This window comes from Thunnus maccoyii, chromosome 4 (assembly GCF_910596095.1).
Source record: "Thunnus maccoyii chromosome 4, fThuMac1.1, whole genome shotgun sequence".
Lineage (NCBI taxonomy): Eukaryota > Metazoa > Chordata > Actinopteri > Scombriformes > Scombridae > Thunnus > Thunnus maccoyii.
Window position 1 is genome coordinate 33,527,022 of NC_056536.1, and position 16,424 is coordinate 33,543,445.

At 37.2% G+C, this 16,424-nt stretch overlaps 2 protein-coding genes across 4 annotated transcripts in view; both read left to right on the top strand.

Annotated features, from left to right (window-relative positions):
• The window catches only part of LOC121896023, a 119,891-nt gene that overhangs the window by 30,917 nt on the left and 72,550 nt on the right, over positions 1 to 16,424 (top strand). The gene's annotated exons all lie outside the window — the stretch shown is intronic.
• On the top strand, positions 2,867 to 11,827 carry LOC121896031 (calcium homeostasis modulator protein 6-like). 3 transcript variants are annotated; one of them, XR_006095894.1, is made up of 5 exons: positions 2,867 to 3,903; positions 5,800 to 6,090; positions 6,669 to 6,927; positions 7,051 to 7,094; positions 11,331 to 11,827. XR_006095894.1 is itself a non-coding variant. In XM_042409660.1 (5 exons), exons 1-4 carry the CDS (start codon positions 3,451 to 3,453, stop codon positions 7,066 to 7,068), a joined length of 789 nt encoding a protein of 262 aa, XP_042265594.1. In that variant the 5' UTR covers positions 2,867 to 3,450; the 3' UTR covers positions 7,069 to 7,094; positions 11,331 to 11,827. The 3 variants fall into 3 exon arrangements, 1 of the variants encoding a protein (XP_042265594.1); XR_006095893.1 differs by having other exon boundaries at positions 6,669 to 6,695; positions 6,796 to 7,094; XM_042409660.1 differs by having other exon boundaries at positions 6,669 to 6,695.

Sequence of the window (16,424 nt, forward strand, 5' to 3'; positions counted from 1 at the left end):
CACCAAATGATCAAGATGACGGGAGGGAGCCACAACTCTAACAAAGCTCTCATGATTTTATTCTGACAATGGAAATTTGTCTGCGACAGTGAAACCTTTTGAAAAGTCGTTTGGTGTAAGGCCGGCATAACTTATCAGAGAAACAAGTTGAGTAAATGTTAACACCCTGTGCCCGCCGAACAGCCTTGGAGAAACAATGATTTTTAACGTGAAACTGCATTATTCAGTGTTTTTACTGGTTTTAATCACAGATCTGTTTGTTTTTGGGAGTAGACCTGTCCAGATAATTCAGCTCCCTGTAAAAACATCTTGAACAATGAACACTGAAGTAATCCTAACCCAGAGAAGCTGGTTGTTTAACAATGGAGACAACAACTCCCATGATCCCATGCTACTTCACATCGTCATCACACTCTTTTGTTATTGTTTTGAAGGACAGAGAGGTTCTGTTATGACGACCCCTTGCATCACCTGTAGTTTAGCCTTTTAGCATTAAGTTGGATGGCAACGAGCAAGGACAATAGATAAAGAAAGGTATTTCAAATGGCAAGTTAAGCGTCAAACGTCGGTTGTAAAGACCACTCCATCTCCAGAGGACCTGCCACAGTATCCACAGCGTATGTGAGAAGAATCCTGCTGAGAGTGAATATATACATGTGTATATACAAAATAAGGGATGTCAAAGTTAACCTGATAAATCATCAACACAAATTCATTTTAATGCCACAATTTTTTCTGATGGCATCTGTAGTTTAGCCTTCTAACATTAAGTCTGATGGTGACGACAGATAATTAAAGCGATGAACGGGCCCTGGCACCTTGCGTGCGTTGGAGGGAGCACCAGCCGTTGTATCGCTACTGGAGGTCCATTGAGACGGCTCTGAATTTTCAGAATTATCGAACACTTTGTGAATGTGTAAAATATTATTTACTGTGTGTAGTACGTGGCGCTGGAGATAACATATTGGAAATAGTGTATACATTTGCAGAACTTCCTGTTGCACCTAGGCAATACTACATAAGTGAAATATTAATGCAGCAATACATTTACCAGAATATAATCGATATACATTTTCATGAAAATTAGACATTGCATGTAGGAGATAACTATCACTTGCTGTGACTCTAGAGAACACCCACTAATTATATGTCGCTGTATATCATGTGTAGACCACACCATGTAAATTTCATGTAATTCAGACAATGTTGTCACATGATATTTGTCACATAAGGCTGACTTCCTGTTGTCAGTGGGTGGCGCTATGACTATGACTCAATATTGACATGTAGATGTACTCACTTTGAAATTCAACTTTGAAATTTCATGGGGTGCGCTATCGAGCTATATTGCCACACCCATGTCCAAGACCCATAAACCATATAAATTGTGATCATTTGTACAATTACATTTGTATTACAATGGGGTCTTCACACTACTCAGTGCTCAGGCCTTAATAAATACTGGTGTGATGGAAAAGCAAAGCTCTGAAAGACTGTGGACTGTGAAAAGACAGGTGAATCATTCTGATTCACCTGATTCTGTGAATCCAGAAAACTAAAAATATGTCATCATTGAATAAGGAATGAAAAAAGTCTTCAGCCAATATAACGCACATGCAGACACTGCAGACAGTCATAAGTTTCTCACTGCAAGGTGCAGTCAGTGACTTTCTCACTCTTTGACCTTCCTGTTTTTTTCTAATCACAACCAGTGTGACATTCTATCTCAGCAGCTGCAGACAGACAGAAAGAGAAACTGAATGAGTTTTGAACGTGAGCATGGGAATGAACTCTTTTGTCTCTCTCATGGTGTTCTGATTGTAAGATTGACTGAGTCTGAGAACTTTTCAAACATTACAAGTTATCTACAGAGAGCTTTTCATCTCATCACTACAAAACATTTTTCCTTTAATTTTTAAAATGTTAAATCTCTGTTGAGCTGTTCTGGAAAATGTTGTGTAGTCATGTACCACTTATTCAGGTGATATTTTAAAGTTACACAAGTTAAAGCTACTGGACGGTATAATATTCAATTAGTCATAATAGGCAAACATATAAAACTGATCTGTACTAACTATTACAGGCTGTAGGAGGACAACTGCTTGTTCTTTAATACGCCTACAAGGCTAATCTGACCACAGCGACTCCACAGACTCACAGAGCTGCTTAACTGTAGACTCTAACCCAGCCATCCTTGTTGAATTAATGATCATTTTTTATAATTTAAAATCAGTTTGATGTCAGTATTACATTCATATCAATTTTTTTTAATCTCATCTCATTCATTGTCCTTACATAAAAAAGGATTTTTTTTTCTTTTTTTGTCAGAAGCTGAATTGTGTTCTGTTTTCCAGCACATTCACACACATCCATGCGTTACTCAAGCATGTTTCATTGAAATTACCTCCCCATGACTGTCAGAGAAGTGAGATCAGTGGATGCAACATCATGGTAGTCTGAAAATAGAAAAGAAAGATTTGTACTTATTAAGATTATACAAATCAAAGATATAGTAAGTCTTCACTTAATGGAAAATGACGAAATATTCAAAGAATAATGTTTAGAAAGATTACTGCTTTGCTTCTTCTATTTCTCTAGATTTCTCCTTTGTGTCTGAGTCTCAGAGTATGTTGTCAAGTGTGACTTCCTGTTCGACTAAACCACAGAGGAAATAAGAGCTTGTTTTAGAGGAACTAGTCTTGCATGAATTACTGGTAATTGAAGTGCAGACTTTCCACTTTAAGGGCTGTCTACATATACATGTAGATAATACTACTGTATATTGAATTCATTACTTCATATATAACATATACATATATAACTATAGCTGCATCTACCAGAACCGTTGTTTCTGCACATACTTTACAGTAGTATGGGAATGTTCATATTGCATATAATGTATATAGATCGAACTCTAATTACTTTTCATTTGCATTTATTAGTCCTAGTTCTTATGTTTCCTTGTTTTCTGCACTGCTGCAACATGCAAATTTTATTACCCTGTCAGTTATGTGATAAAACGAACAGCTGTTCACATGAATGAAACTTTTAATGTTTTATTGTAACATTATCTAAAAGACTTTTTTATTTTATGATTTCTATTATGCATTTTTATGTAGTTTGCAGGATAAAATTTGACTAGACTAAAACTAGACTTGGGCGACTTCTTGTCAGTCCCATCTAGAAACACTGACCATAATCAGTCCACAGACTAGAGTGTTACATAGCATTTGTGTTCATGGAAGTTTTAGTAACATGTAAGTTTGAGGAGTGAAAAGATCAGCTAAAGAAGAAGAAGGCCTACCTCAAGAAACGATAAGCCAACACCTGAACACATCATGACATTGCAGCAGCTTTTTTTTGTGAACAGGAAAAGCATGGTTTCCTGTCAGCATATTGAGAGAGAACAAGCAGCAGCAGGTCTTAGCAGATGCAAACTGTGCACCAAAGATGAAGAGCATCTTCCCAAAGTTTGCTCTCAAAAGACTCAACACGTTTCTTGCAATCATTGTGATTTTTGTTTACAAGGTTGTGATTGACAAAGATTTGGAATGCACTTGCAAAAACCAATCTCGGGATTGTATTTTATTCATGGTTCTGCCATTTGGTATTTTATTTGTCTTGCACCTCTGGGTGGACAAGAGATTTCAGAGAATCTGGAGATTTACATGCACCACCTGTAGCAAGACATGTTGCAAGTTTATCTGGGTTTTGTTGGTTGATATTCTCAAGGCAGCTTTCATAGGTGTGCTGTGGGTTATATTCGTGTTACTTGATGGAGACTGGTATGTTTGCTGTCAGAATGATGGTTCTGAACAACAAGCACAGTTAGCCTGCAAAGACAAGAACAACATCACACCTGAGGAAAAAGCAAACATCGCTGAACTGAAAAGCTGGTCCCAGGTGAGTTTTTCTTGCTTTATACACATCATACCAGTCTAAGTTAATCCGTTACGGTGGTTATGTTGATATGTAGAATCTGAGAACGGCCGTGAGTACAGTAACTTTGTTCTATTTGTTAATTTGAGCCTTTAGGTTAATTATGTTGTTCTTTGTTGATAATGGATTAATTACTGTATCTTAAAAACAAAAAGGTCCTCGGAGCACATTTTGATCAGAATGTGATCATATCAGTCAGACCACATCTGGAGGTGATCAGGCTCACATAATCTGTACAGCATGACCACATTCATAAGAAAAAATCAAGTAATTTGAAAGGTCACCTCTCTCTGCCTCTTCCTGCCGGCTAAAGCAACCTCCATAAAATCTACTAGTAGCAGCAGCAGCTAGAAGTTTTTAAGTGTTTAATAAAATACTGTATGAGCGGTTTGGATCAGATGGATTATATGTGAGCTTTAATTTTGTGATTCAAAATGCAGGTGTGTCCAATGTGCACAGGATATGGTAATTATTTATATATAATTATAAATAATTAATTATATTTAGAGTGCGTCTTATATTATCAGATAAAAATCTATTAGAAATAAATCCAGACTGATCTCTATTATATCTGGCAAAATATCTTTTTGCTATAATATATGTTAATACTTTTTGGTCTGTATTCAGTAATGATATTGGTCTATAAGAAGAATTATAGAATAGAATTTTGATGTGTCATCCTTTAACTTACTTTTTTGTTTCTGAAGTCTGTAGGCCTATTTCTGTTGAAATGTTAACATGCTACGTATTACACGTGTTGACACATGTACAATGCCAACATTTTGTTCTGGCGAACAGGCTGCAAAGTCACTTTCTTTGCCCTTGCTGTTTGTAATATTTTTTTCTTCACATCATAGTTCAGGAAAGTTACTATGATCGGCCTGGTTTGCTCCGTGTTTTCTCTGTAGATGTGATGTGCCCAGAGAATATTAAACCCCCCCCTCAATCCCAGTGCCTCATTGAAGAATTTACTGAGAAAGTGTGTCATATCATTTCCCTCTGTTTTCTCTGGGATGTTGCACATGCATATATTATTTTGTCTGGACTTAATTTCAATGTAGTCCATTTGTGTCTCCATCTCTTTCATTCTGATCATCAAAACCTCATTTGTTTTCTGTCACAGTATTTGTTGGTCCTGCATTTCTCCAACCGTGTTCAAGTTCATGGACTCTATTGTCTCTTCTCTCCTGTTTTTGTCGTAGCTCTGTGGTTTGTTCTATTATTTTCTTGATGTCTCGTTCTGTCTCTGGTAGGCTTTGAACTCCGATCAGAAGTCTTTAATTTCTCTCATAATAGTGTGTTTCAGTTCGTTGATCAGCTGTTTTATCTCCATTCCCTCTGCCATTTCAGGAGTCACGTGGGTCAATTGTTTGGCAAACTTTCCACTTTTCTTACACTCTGCCTTGACAAACTTTTTCGTTGTCACACCCGATCAGGATTCATTCCCTGCTAATATTAATCTAGTTTTACTTTTTTAGACCTAATTACATTTCTGATCAAAATCAGGAGTAAAGGAGATGCCGTTTTCTGTCATCTCTCCGCAGCCAGAAGCCCTCTGACTAGTGTAGTCTTAGTCCACACTCTGATGCACTGATGATGGCTAAAGGAATCTCCTGTATCTCACCTTTTTTAACTCAAATCAGATGCTGCTTCAGCAAAGAGTTTCATCTGTGTATGATCACATTATATTGTACATCGTGTTATGTCATTTACTGTTATCTCAGTAAGAGGGCTCCATTATTCCAAGACAATTAACTTAACTCTTGATCTCAAGATAACAGAATAAAATTATAGCAACCATGGTTTATTTCTTGGATTCTGTGGTATTAATATAACCATCTTTTTCTTCTTCTTTTACAGACTTTTGGCTTCTTTGTGTTCTTTTTTACCCTTTTTGCATTTGCCATCTTGTCAACTTTTAGATTGATGAGATGCTGTAGTCCTTGTTGCAACAGAAAGATTCTCTATGATAAAATGATTTTGGAGGAGGAGGAAAATGTACTGAAGGAGATTTTGAGGGGAGCTGCAAGAGAACAGTTGACTCAAGAAATCAGAGACAAAATAAAGGATGAACCTTGGGAAGAATGTTTTAATGCTGCTGACGGACTGATTAGCTATACCAGAACTCGACCGAGATTGGCTGAACAACAAGTAAGTGCAGCAGAATACTGATAACTTTGATCTGTAACCAATCAACCAAAAGTTTTAATTTGACCAAATATCTGCAAGACTAATGACATTCCCATCAGCCTCAGCTTTCGTTTTATTTAATGCCAATTGGCAAAAGTTAGCAGTATAACATGCCACAGTAAAATGGTAAACATTATACCTATATCAACATCTCTATTTATCATTGGTGCACGTTTGGCTGAGGAGGAAAAGTTGGCGGATCGATACAAAGCAAAATGCGATAAAGTGCAAATGTAAACAGACTTAATGAATAAATGATGACGTACATGAATCATGTGACTTAAATATCACTGAAGAGCTGAAAACATGCGATGAGGAGACTGTAACCTTCCTCACATCAATACATGAAACTAACAGAAATGTCATATTTCCATCATTTGAGCTTTGACTACTGATCTTTTTATGACATCACGTGCATGTAATTTTTGTTGTAAAGAACTTGCTGCATTTTTTTAATGATAGGTGCTATACAAACAAAGTTTGTATTTGTATTATCATCATCATCATCATCTTCACTCACTGTGTTAAATTGTTTTCAGGGGGAAGGAAGTCCAGCTTCACCGGAGGTAAATCTACCAATCTGTCAACAATTCCAGTTTCAGACCAATGATAATGATACAAATCTTGTAAATCACATGTGGATCCTCCTGTTTTCACCACTGTGAGGCTGACTGACATGTGATCAGTACAGAGGTCACTAGAGGTCGCTGCTCCGTCACTTTTCACTCTGACATGCAAACAGTAGAGTTTAATCAGGAGGTTCTGACTTTGACTGTAGCTGCTCTATCAGCCCCGACTGTAAGTGAGGTTTACATACTAATCAATTATTTGATCTTGCTGTTGTCATATATCCATCCATCGACTTGTTCTGTAATGTGTTCCATGTGAGATGACTGACTGAGGTTGTGTTTTTCTAAACAGGATCGGACCCTTTTATAGCAGCAACCAGGTTCATCAACGAGACGGTAAAAATTACTTTTTCATCAATTTCTGAGAAAACTTCTTTCCGTCTGAGATTGTTTTTAACTTTCCTCTTGACTCACAATCTGTTATTTACTCACATTTTCCTACTTAGACAGATTATCCTTTATGTTTAATAAATGCTGATGATTTCTATTGATTGATTTTATGACTGATGTCAGTTTAATGACTTCTTTCCATTTGTCGCAATACATAAAGAATAACTAAAATTTAGATAATAATAATAATAATAATAATAATAATAATAATAAAGTTAAACTTTGATTCTGTTTTGATTTTCATTTAAATAATACCTGTGATTGTATTTTATTACTCAGTTTATATTTTTCATGCTACATGCTGACTGTTCATTTTGAGTTGATTTAATGTATTTACATCTTGATTTGAACCGTTGAGGTTTTCCATTGTTTTAACTTTAATAATTGATTGATTCAACTTTGAGTGAAATTCTATACATCTTATGCTATTGATTAGTCTGATACTGCTTGATTTGACCTTTGACCTCACTTGAGTTTTGATATTCATTCATTGAGTTTGACTTCTGACATTACTTGAGCTAATGATAATGGCTAAGATTTAAATTTATATTGATAAAATGATTGATTATTGCTCAGCTCTACATTGAGACTGATTTACTGATTGATTGGCTTAATGTGATTTTCAGTCTCATGAAATGTTTTCTTGATTATGATTCACATGATGATATTTTAGTATGAAAACTCAAGAACTTCTTACATGATTATTTCTGTATTAATGGAAATAATGATCCTTAAACTTGAGCATATAGATTTGTATTGTAATACGATACAGCTGCATCTTTTAAACGTTGCTCTGTGATTGTTGTTGGGAGCCAGTCCCCACACGCTGCACAACAGGTGATCTGAATAACCCTCCAATCAACGCAGAGGGATTTCGACATTCAACTATACGAATTCGGAACAGGGAAATGACAGCAAGTCCCACCAATGGGTGATTGCTACAAATGTACCCAAAATCTTCTAATTGTTTTGTAACATTATTGATTAACTTCCTAAGATAGTTACAGACAGAGGTTGGTTTATGGCCAAAAAAAAGTATTTTTTTCCAAATTGTGTCTCACAGTTTTTTCAAACCAAATTCACTGAGAGACAGCTTAACACCTGGAGTCACCACGGTCACACCAACTTTTGTGGGCATGAAAATTAATAAATATTTAAAAAAAAAACAAAATCCAGGAAGTCTTGCTAAATATTTGTCCTTCAGTGTTGCAGACAACCATAAAAAAACACTAAGTCTTCATCAGGGTCGACAAACACTTAATCAGTCTGAATTAAAGCTGCAAGCAGCGACGAACGGGCCCTCGCGCCCCATGCACGTTGGGCTGTGATGTGGTCGGTGGGTCTGCACGTGGACTTCTTCATACGCAGGCGTTTTTTGGACAGTGCATGAAGTGGTGATTTGGAGCTAGAAAACATCTACAAGTAACAAACACACCTGCGAAATAAAGGCATGTTGTAGTTTATGTTGTTGAGAACATACTACGTAATATCATGCAAACCTGATGATGTGTGTTGTAAGGTAGACTTCCTGTGCACAGTAGGTAACACTATGAGAAACAGACAATATGGAAGCATAGTGAGATTGTGTCTAAAACAAATTAATTTCCTAATTTTCATCAAGTCTATTTTTAGAAAAGGAAAGACTTTTAACCCACATGACCTGGTCAAAGTTTGATTGACATGTGTACTGTCAGGTGTGTAGAGACAATAAGTAACTGCAACTGGACACAGAAAAATACTCATATATTTGAATGGAGAGTGTGAGCGAACCCACACCTTTTTGAACATTTACTGCTTCCACATAATTTTAGATACAAACTTCATTTGAACTTTAAATGAGTCACGAGACTTTGACCTACAAATCTTGAATTTACATGTTTTTTCTATCTTTTACTGTTTTTGAGATATTAGAGTGTGAGTTTTAAAGTCTTTTCTTGCTCCTCCTGTGATTTTATAATGAGTGTGTATTGCAGAATGTTTCACAGCACTGAGGGAGTGACATCACCAGGAGCAGTTGGAGAGGAGGATTTTAGAGAACGCTTCTTGTGAAATCTCCTCATAAATCCCATGACTTTGGCCAAATCTTACATTCAAAATCACATTTAAGTATGAATTTTCGTCACAAATCCATTGATACAGGTTTGAAAGTGGTCAGGCTTATAGTTTAGACGTCAGACGCCTCAGTTTGGCACAAAGTCCATGCCCAGAGATGGCCTCCCCATTGGTTTACATTGTAAGGTGTGATGTGGCACTGCAACTTTCAGGACTTACAAAATCTAAACCGTTCAAGTTATTACAAAGTTTTTAATAACTTTTGTTCAGCACAGTGTCATAAGTCAAGTATTAAACTTTGAAGCTGATACCATTAATGCCCTCGGAGGAGATAGCATTTATTGAAGGTCCAAAATTGGCATAAAGTCATACGTTCATGGGTGAATTGTGTACTTCCTATTGAATTTAGGTCAGGAGTATGATTTGTAGGTCTTGATGAGACGAATATTTGAGTTTTGGTTTGATCTCTCTACGACATTCCTATCGGCTGTGGCGGCCATTTTAGTTACATAGGTGGCACTAGAGAGCACATTTTGGCACTTTGGGGGATAATTTTTACATTTTATCAATTTTTTCCCAGACCTGATGTGTGTGCCTAATTTGGTGAGTTTTTGAACATGTTTAGGGGGTCAAATTTAGGTCTGAAGTGGCGAGATAATAAAGAAAGAAAGAAAGAAAGAAAGAAAGAAAGAAACAGAAGAGACACAAGATCAGATACAAGATACAGCTTGAATTAAAGCTAATTAAAGCTGCAAGCAGCGTTGGTCGGGACCTCGCACTCTAGCCCGTCGGTAACATTAATTTAAGGGTTGTGTTTTGGGGGTTTGAAAATATGGTCACCCCAAACTAAAGAGCACCTGTCACATGAGCCATCAGACCCATGCAGCGCTTCCTCCTCCTGTTGTAAATAAATATTTAAATTGAAAGTAATTAAAGGTAAAATAGTGATGTGTTTACTGTCCTCCCAAGAAAACTGACAGCATCACTTGTTTCAACAAACACTGAAGAATGACTTATCATGAAATTGTTAAATAATCCAATTACATTTTTAACTCAATGAGTAATAAATCATGAGAACATTGGCAACACTGGCTGTTATGTGCTTTCCAAAATTATTGTTTACAGCGTAAAATTACTTTGCAGGAAGCAGGAGGCTTTTCAAATGAAACAGAGGTAAATGAATACACTTAACCCTCAGGTTCAAGCTTAAGGACATTTTTTGCGACAGACTTGTTTTTCTCACTAAATTGTTTGGGGAAATCAATTAATCTATCAATCAATCAGTCTCTTTCATCAACAATCTGTCTATCTCTTTAACCTTCTTAATGTTTGTTTGCTCTCGATTCATTTCTCTGCTGATTATGATCACAGGATGTTTTGTTTCAGCTCAACAAGAAAATGTTTCCAATCAGTATCACTCCTGTGCTGACCTGTATGAGGTCTAGAGATGTTTCAGTTTTTAATCATAGTCAGTTGATTGTTTTTACTGCAGTTATAATTTCATTAATTAAATTAGCATCTGAAAGATAGATTTAAAAAACTCAAAGTAAAGAAAAATATCATACTACTTCTTTATATACTGCTTTAAAAAATACAAACAAACAGAATGTCAGTTCTATTCTCATCTTCCTTTCCTCCGTCTTTTAATTGTGATTTAATAGTTTTGTTTTAAAATTGAACAAGAAAGCTTGTTTTAAAAGGGTTTTTAAATTATATATATTATATAATATTAGAATGCCATTTCTATCACAAAGCCTTTTCTATCAACCAACAAACAGGACAGAGTCCATTCTGTGATTGGCTGTTGCTTTGGTCTGAATGAGTGAACAGCCAATCACATGACTGGTTCTGTCCTGCACAAAAAATGATGTAAAAACTGCAGGGATAAAATGAAAATGACCTGGAATAAATGTACTTATGAAAAGAAATAACATTTCATAATTATGAGCTAAATCTGAAAATGTATTGAATTATTTAACAATTTCATGGTCATATTACATATTTATCTGTATTTATGTATATGATTATTTATTTCTGAATATCTTATTTTCAAATATTGAACCCTTTGGGTCTTCATACATTAGTAGTTTCTGTACCCCTTTGACTGGTTCTCAATTTTTATTTTTGCAGAGACTCATCCCACATAACAGAAATCCAGAAGTCTGATGATGCTTAAACTTCTACATGATAGATGCCTCTATAGTCAACAAATGTTATTGTTTTACTGCAAATATAATGTGTTCATCAGGAATTGAAAGATGTTTTCTATCAGCTGTTTCTCTGTTCACATTTAAATTAAATGTTTCCTCTTTCTCTGTAGAAATGTTCTCATGTCTGCATGTTTAATTTTATTTTTTTACTGTAATTAGTCTAGTCTTCATCTCTCAGATATACTGAACATGATAATCACGCAGGATGATTTTGAATTTTTGCACTGAGACATTTTAATGTGTAAATATAAATTTGTCAGCGCTGTCTAGTGGAAAAACTCTTTAAATGAAGAACTGTTACCAAATGAACTTTGACATGTTTTGTAATGTATTAACCATTATATTAATTATATATTGATTACTTTCCTATTAAACAGAATGTAAAACTGATACAGTAACAAATTCATGATTTTTAGTTTTCTGTAGCTTTAATGAATAAAAAAAAATATTATTTTTTGTTTGTAAATGTATATTTCTTTCTGTGTTTTTACTCTTATTATCATACAAAAATAAACAAAACTTCCATTAAACTTAAAGACAAACTGTTTCTTTCTGTGTCTGACTCTCAGCTGCAGTGGTGCTAAATAACTCACCATTTGTATTCAGTACAATTTAGAGATACTGGCACTTCAAGTTTTACAATTTTTTATATTTTAGACTTAACTTTTACATCTTTGAAAAAGGAGAAGTGCAGTGATCACTTTACACCATGTATTATCCTACAAATAAAAAGAAGAAATTACATTCAATGAAATAGAAATTAAAGTCTGTTTAAAACTGTTTTTTTTAAATTATTGAGTTAGGTCTCAGATGGACCAAAGTTCTCACAGAAATTGATGAAAAGGTCATTTTTCCCGTCCATGATGGACCTGCTTCCAGCTGTATAAGGCGCTGATTCTGTTAGAAAAACACAACTTCAGTCAGTCATCTCACAAAACACATTATAGAACAAGTCCAGAGTCAACAGTATTTATATATATGAAATTTGTTTGGTGAAAGTGACATCAACTATGAAGTTACAGCAGCATCATGACCAATGGCTTTGATTGATAGTCAGATCAATTAATTGATTAGTCTGTAAACCTCACTTACAGTCGGGGCTGATAGAGCAGCTACAGTCAAAGTCAGAACCTCCTGATTAAACTCTACTGTTTGCATGTCAGAGTGAAAAGTGACGGAGCAGCGACCTCTAGTGACCTCTGTACTGATCACATGTCAGTCAGTCTCACAGTGGTGAAAACAGAAGGATCCACATGTGATTTACAAGATTTGTATCATTATTATTGGTCTGAAACTGGAATTGTTGATAGGTTGGTAGATTTACCTCTGATGGAGGTGGACTTCCTTCCTCCTGAAAACCATTTAACACAGTGAGTGAAGATGATGATGATGATGATGATGATAATGATGTTGGGCCTCAAACCACGAGGTCACACAAAGAAGGCCCACATGTAACCTGTGAGGCCTGACCACGAGGTGCTTTATTCCTTTGTTTTCCCCGAGACAAAGGAATAGCGCCAAAAATGCTGCTTTCAGACAATGGGAGTCCATTGCAAACTCCATTTCCAAGGATGCTTTGCGATTTTCACACCTCAGCAGGGAGCAGTCAACATACAGTCTCATTGGCGGAGATGCTCCTGCACAGTGGAGCGTCCTGATGACGCAGCCATGATGTCACCGCCCCTTTAAAAACTGAACGTGCCCTGAAGCACACGCCTTTCCCATGTCACTGAGCTAGGAGTAGCTGCTGTTCCTCTTGGAGTCAGCTGACTAAAGGGGGTACCCCAATCACGTGTTTTCCCCTCATCAAAGACTCCCCTCGCCGGACGAGACAAGACTTCGCCCGTGTTCACCCGAACACATTCCTGGATCCGAGAGAGACCGCTGCTGCAACCAGCGTCCTCAAATTCCCTTGAGACGGAAGTAACCGATTTACCTCTGATGGAGGTGGACTTCCTTCCTCCTGAAAACCATTTAACACAGTGAGTGATGACAGAAACACATTTAGAGAGAAAACATGAAATTGTTGTAACATGATCCTTGTTTTATATTTTTCTGCTCTCTGTCATTTGTACCATGTGTGTTCTGTTACAGCTCTGTGAAAAACAGTAATTAATGTGTTTTAAACACTATATAGACAACAAATAAACAAATAACAAATAAATAAATAAATATAAAGCCCCACATGACAACCCCCAAACCAAACATGACAGGGTCAGTGCTGCGGGGTTTTATGCATGTTTTAATTATTTCTTGTTTGCAAGTTTTAGATTATTTATTGTGTGTTCTATTGCATTTGTTGTGTTTTTTAATAACCCTTTTCATCAGTTCTTGCTTCATTGGATTGTTGTGTTTTTATGGTATTGTGTTATAGCATGCAGTAGTGTTTTGTCGGAGACAGGCACTGACCTCTGTTAAAAATGGAGAGCGTAGCAGCACAGAGACTCAGGCAGGAGAGAAGGAATCACAGCAGGGAACCACCAAGAGCCTGACACAGAACAGCAAGGCCTTCTCCCCTGAACCCCAAGACCAGAAGACAACCCCCACAGGAGCCAAAGGCGCAGCAGCCCATGATCACTTAGTGTGAATACTCCAGCCCGGCGCTGCCACCCAGGAAAACTGTATGTATTTATCTCCATTGTTTTGCAGCAGACACTGGCAGGGCCAGCTGTGGGGCCAGGCAAGTGGTGGCAAATCGGGGTTGGTGTGTCTGCAGGATACTGGTGGTTATTTCCTGTTTCCCCCAGGACAGAGCACCAGTTAAACAGGAGCCAGGAGCTGCCGTGTGTAAGAGGAGGGACCACACACCAAGGACGTCAGCTGCTGGCATTCCTGTTGTACTAGTGGCTCCACAGACTGAGAGACGCTGACAGTATTGGACTTTTAACAGAGTTCCCATTCACATTCATAACCTGCGTAATTTCCATGTCTCCATAAGACGTTACCAGAAGCTGGACAGACTATTTCAGGTAGTTGAAACATACATCCATGCAAGCAGCAGCAGCATGACATGTATTAATCTGCAGTAACTTAATGCGGCTCCAATACGGCTGAAAGTGATCAGGAAATGATCAAATAAAGGAAATACTTGAAAGTACAAACAGAGAGACAGGAGAGAAACTAAACCTCAAACTACAGAGATTCAAGTTGGCGAGATGTTACCCGAGGAAGTTGTTTGGAGGTGGGTTAGGCATGCTTTGACCCAACTCCGGAGATGGTCCAACTCTGGCGCCACTCAGCACAACTAGGCACGGTAAAACTGGTAATGGAAACACAAATCACCACGGCATGGTCACACTGGGTGCAGCTAAAAGTGCCTAAAAGAAAAACGTATGTGGAACATGTGATGTCAGCCTGAAGCCTGGCGCTGATGGTCTGGTGAAGGTGGGGTTGATAGATGCCAGTTATGTCGTGGAGGAAGACCAAGTGTTTGTAGTGCTGAAGCTGGCTGATCGACCAGACCTGACCCAGGATGAGCAAGGTCAGTTAGCAGCTCTGCTGCGCAAGTGGGAGGAAGGATTTCTTTGCCCACAAGGAAGACTTTTGGGGTTGAAACACTGCATAGGCTACTCAACAGGTGATGCAGCCCCCTTATCCAAAAGTGATAACCCCAAGGTGGCGTTGTCGGCATTTAAAATTTTAGGCTATGCTATATATATGCACCGTACTGGTTGCTGAAAGCGAATCCAATTCAGAAAATATGAACCACAACAGAAACGTCTTAAAAAATGTTATTACAAAAAACCAAAGCAACAAAAAATCCCAGTCTGTGTCCAATCATCAACTTTATGATTACAGACTACAGCTGACTATAAATACAGTAGGTCTGTTTTTACTGCATGTCTGATGAACCTGGATGTCCAGCCAAAAGAAGCGCCCCCTGTTTAGAGAAAACACGATTTTAAATGGAACATAATTTTTTAATCTGAGGACAGAATATGCATGGAGCTTATATTTGGTATATAGGCTCAGACACAGAGTGATTAAACATAATCTCTGATCTGTTCTTTAGGTCTCCTAGGTCTCACTGTGTGCACATCAGAGTGAAAACTGATGGAGCAACGACCTCTAGTGACCTTTGTATTGATCACATGACAGTCAGTCTCACAATGGTGAAGAAACTGCAGGATCCAAAAGATTTGTAACTTATAGTGTTAGACAAGTTAGTTTAGTATTAGCGACAGGTTGATCTGAAACTGGAGTCACACAGTCAGACAAACATATAAATAGAAACATGTGGGTGTTATTTACCTCTGACCCTGGTTGTCTACCTGGTGTTCCTGCTCCCTGCTAAGAATCATATACAGTTAGTGACAGTTTCATTTAAAACAAAAATGAACTGTTGCAAACATAACATCTTGCAGGATAAATAAAAAAAAAACATTAATATAATAAACACTAATATTTATTATTTTATTTTAGTATAACACCATAATTCAAGGCTGCAGCAGATTTATACTTTGTCATTAAGAGCAAAACAGCCTCTGCTGGTGAGACACTGACACTCAGAGAATCTTAAAAAATACAGATGAAAATGACAAAGAAAGTCAAATAGAAAGCTCAAGATGAAGCAAACAGGTGTTGATGATTTACCTGAGCTCCTGCTGCTCCTGCTGCTCCTGCTGCTTGTTGAGGAGTTTCAGGTTTCATCAGCTCCTCAGCAACATCAAAACACTCGGTCAACTTTTTCTCATCCAAATAGACTGTGACTTTTTCAGTCAAGTCGTCTTTAATTTGTCTCCTAAAACTGTTTCAGTACATTTTTCTCTCCTCTTTTTGCAAACGAGAGGCAAAAATCTTTCTCATTGATTCACCATTCTCAGATTTGAAAAGTCATCCTGAAGTCAATGATAACCTCATACGTTCAACAACACAACTTGCACTAAAGAGTTCAGGCATCCCTGTTCAGCACAGACCTTTAATGGGGCATTTGAAGTGACATATTACTTGTGCCAGCAGTTGTTTACATGCTGAAATGTCCATGTGGCTTGATGTATGTGAGGAAGACAAAACG

Bases quoted from the DNA above. Each gene is read 5' to 3' on its own strand.
- LOC121896031 (XM_042409660.1), top strand. From the start codon at position 3,451: ATGAAGAGCATCTTCCCAAAGTTTGCTCTCAAAAGACTCAACACGTTT. The intron at 3,904-5,799 runs GTGAGTTTTTCT...CTTCTTTTACAG, and splicing joins AACTGAAAAGCTGGTCCCAG to ACTTTTGGCTTCTTTGTGTT. The intron at 6,091-6,668 runs GTAAGTGCAGCA...AATTGTTTTCAG, and splicing joins CGAGATTGGCTGAACAACAA to GGGGAAGGAAGTCCAGCTTC.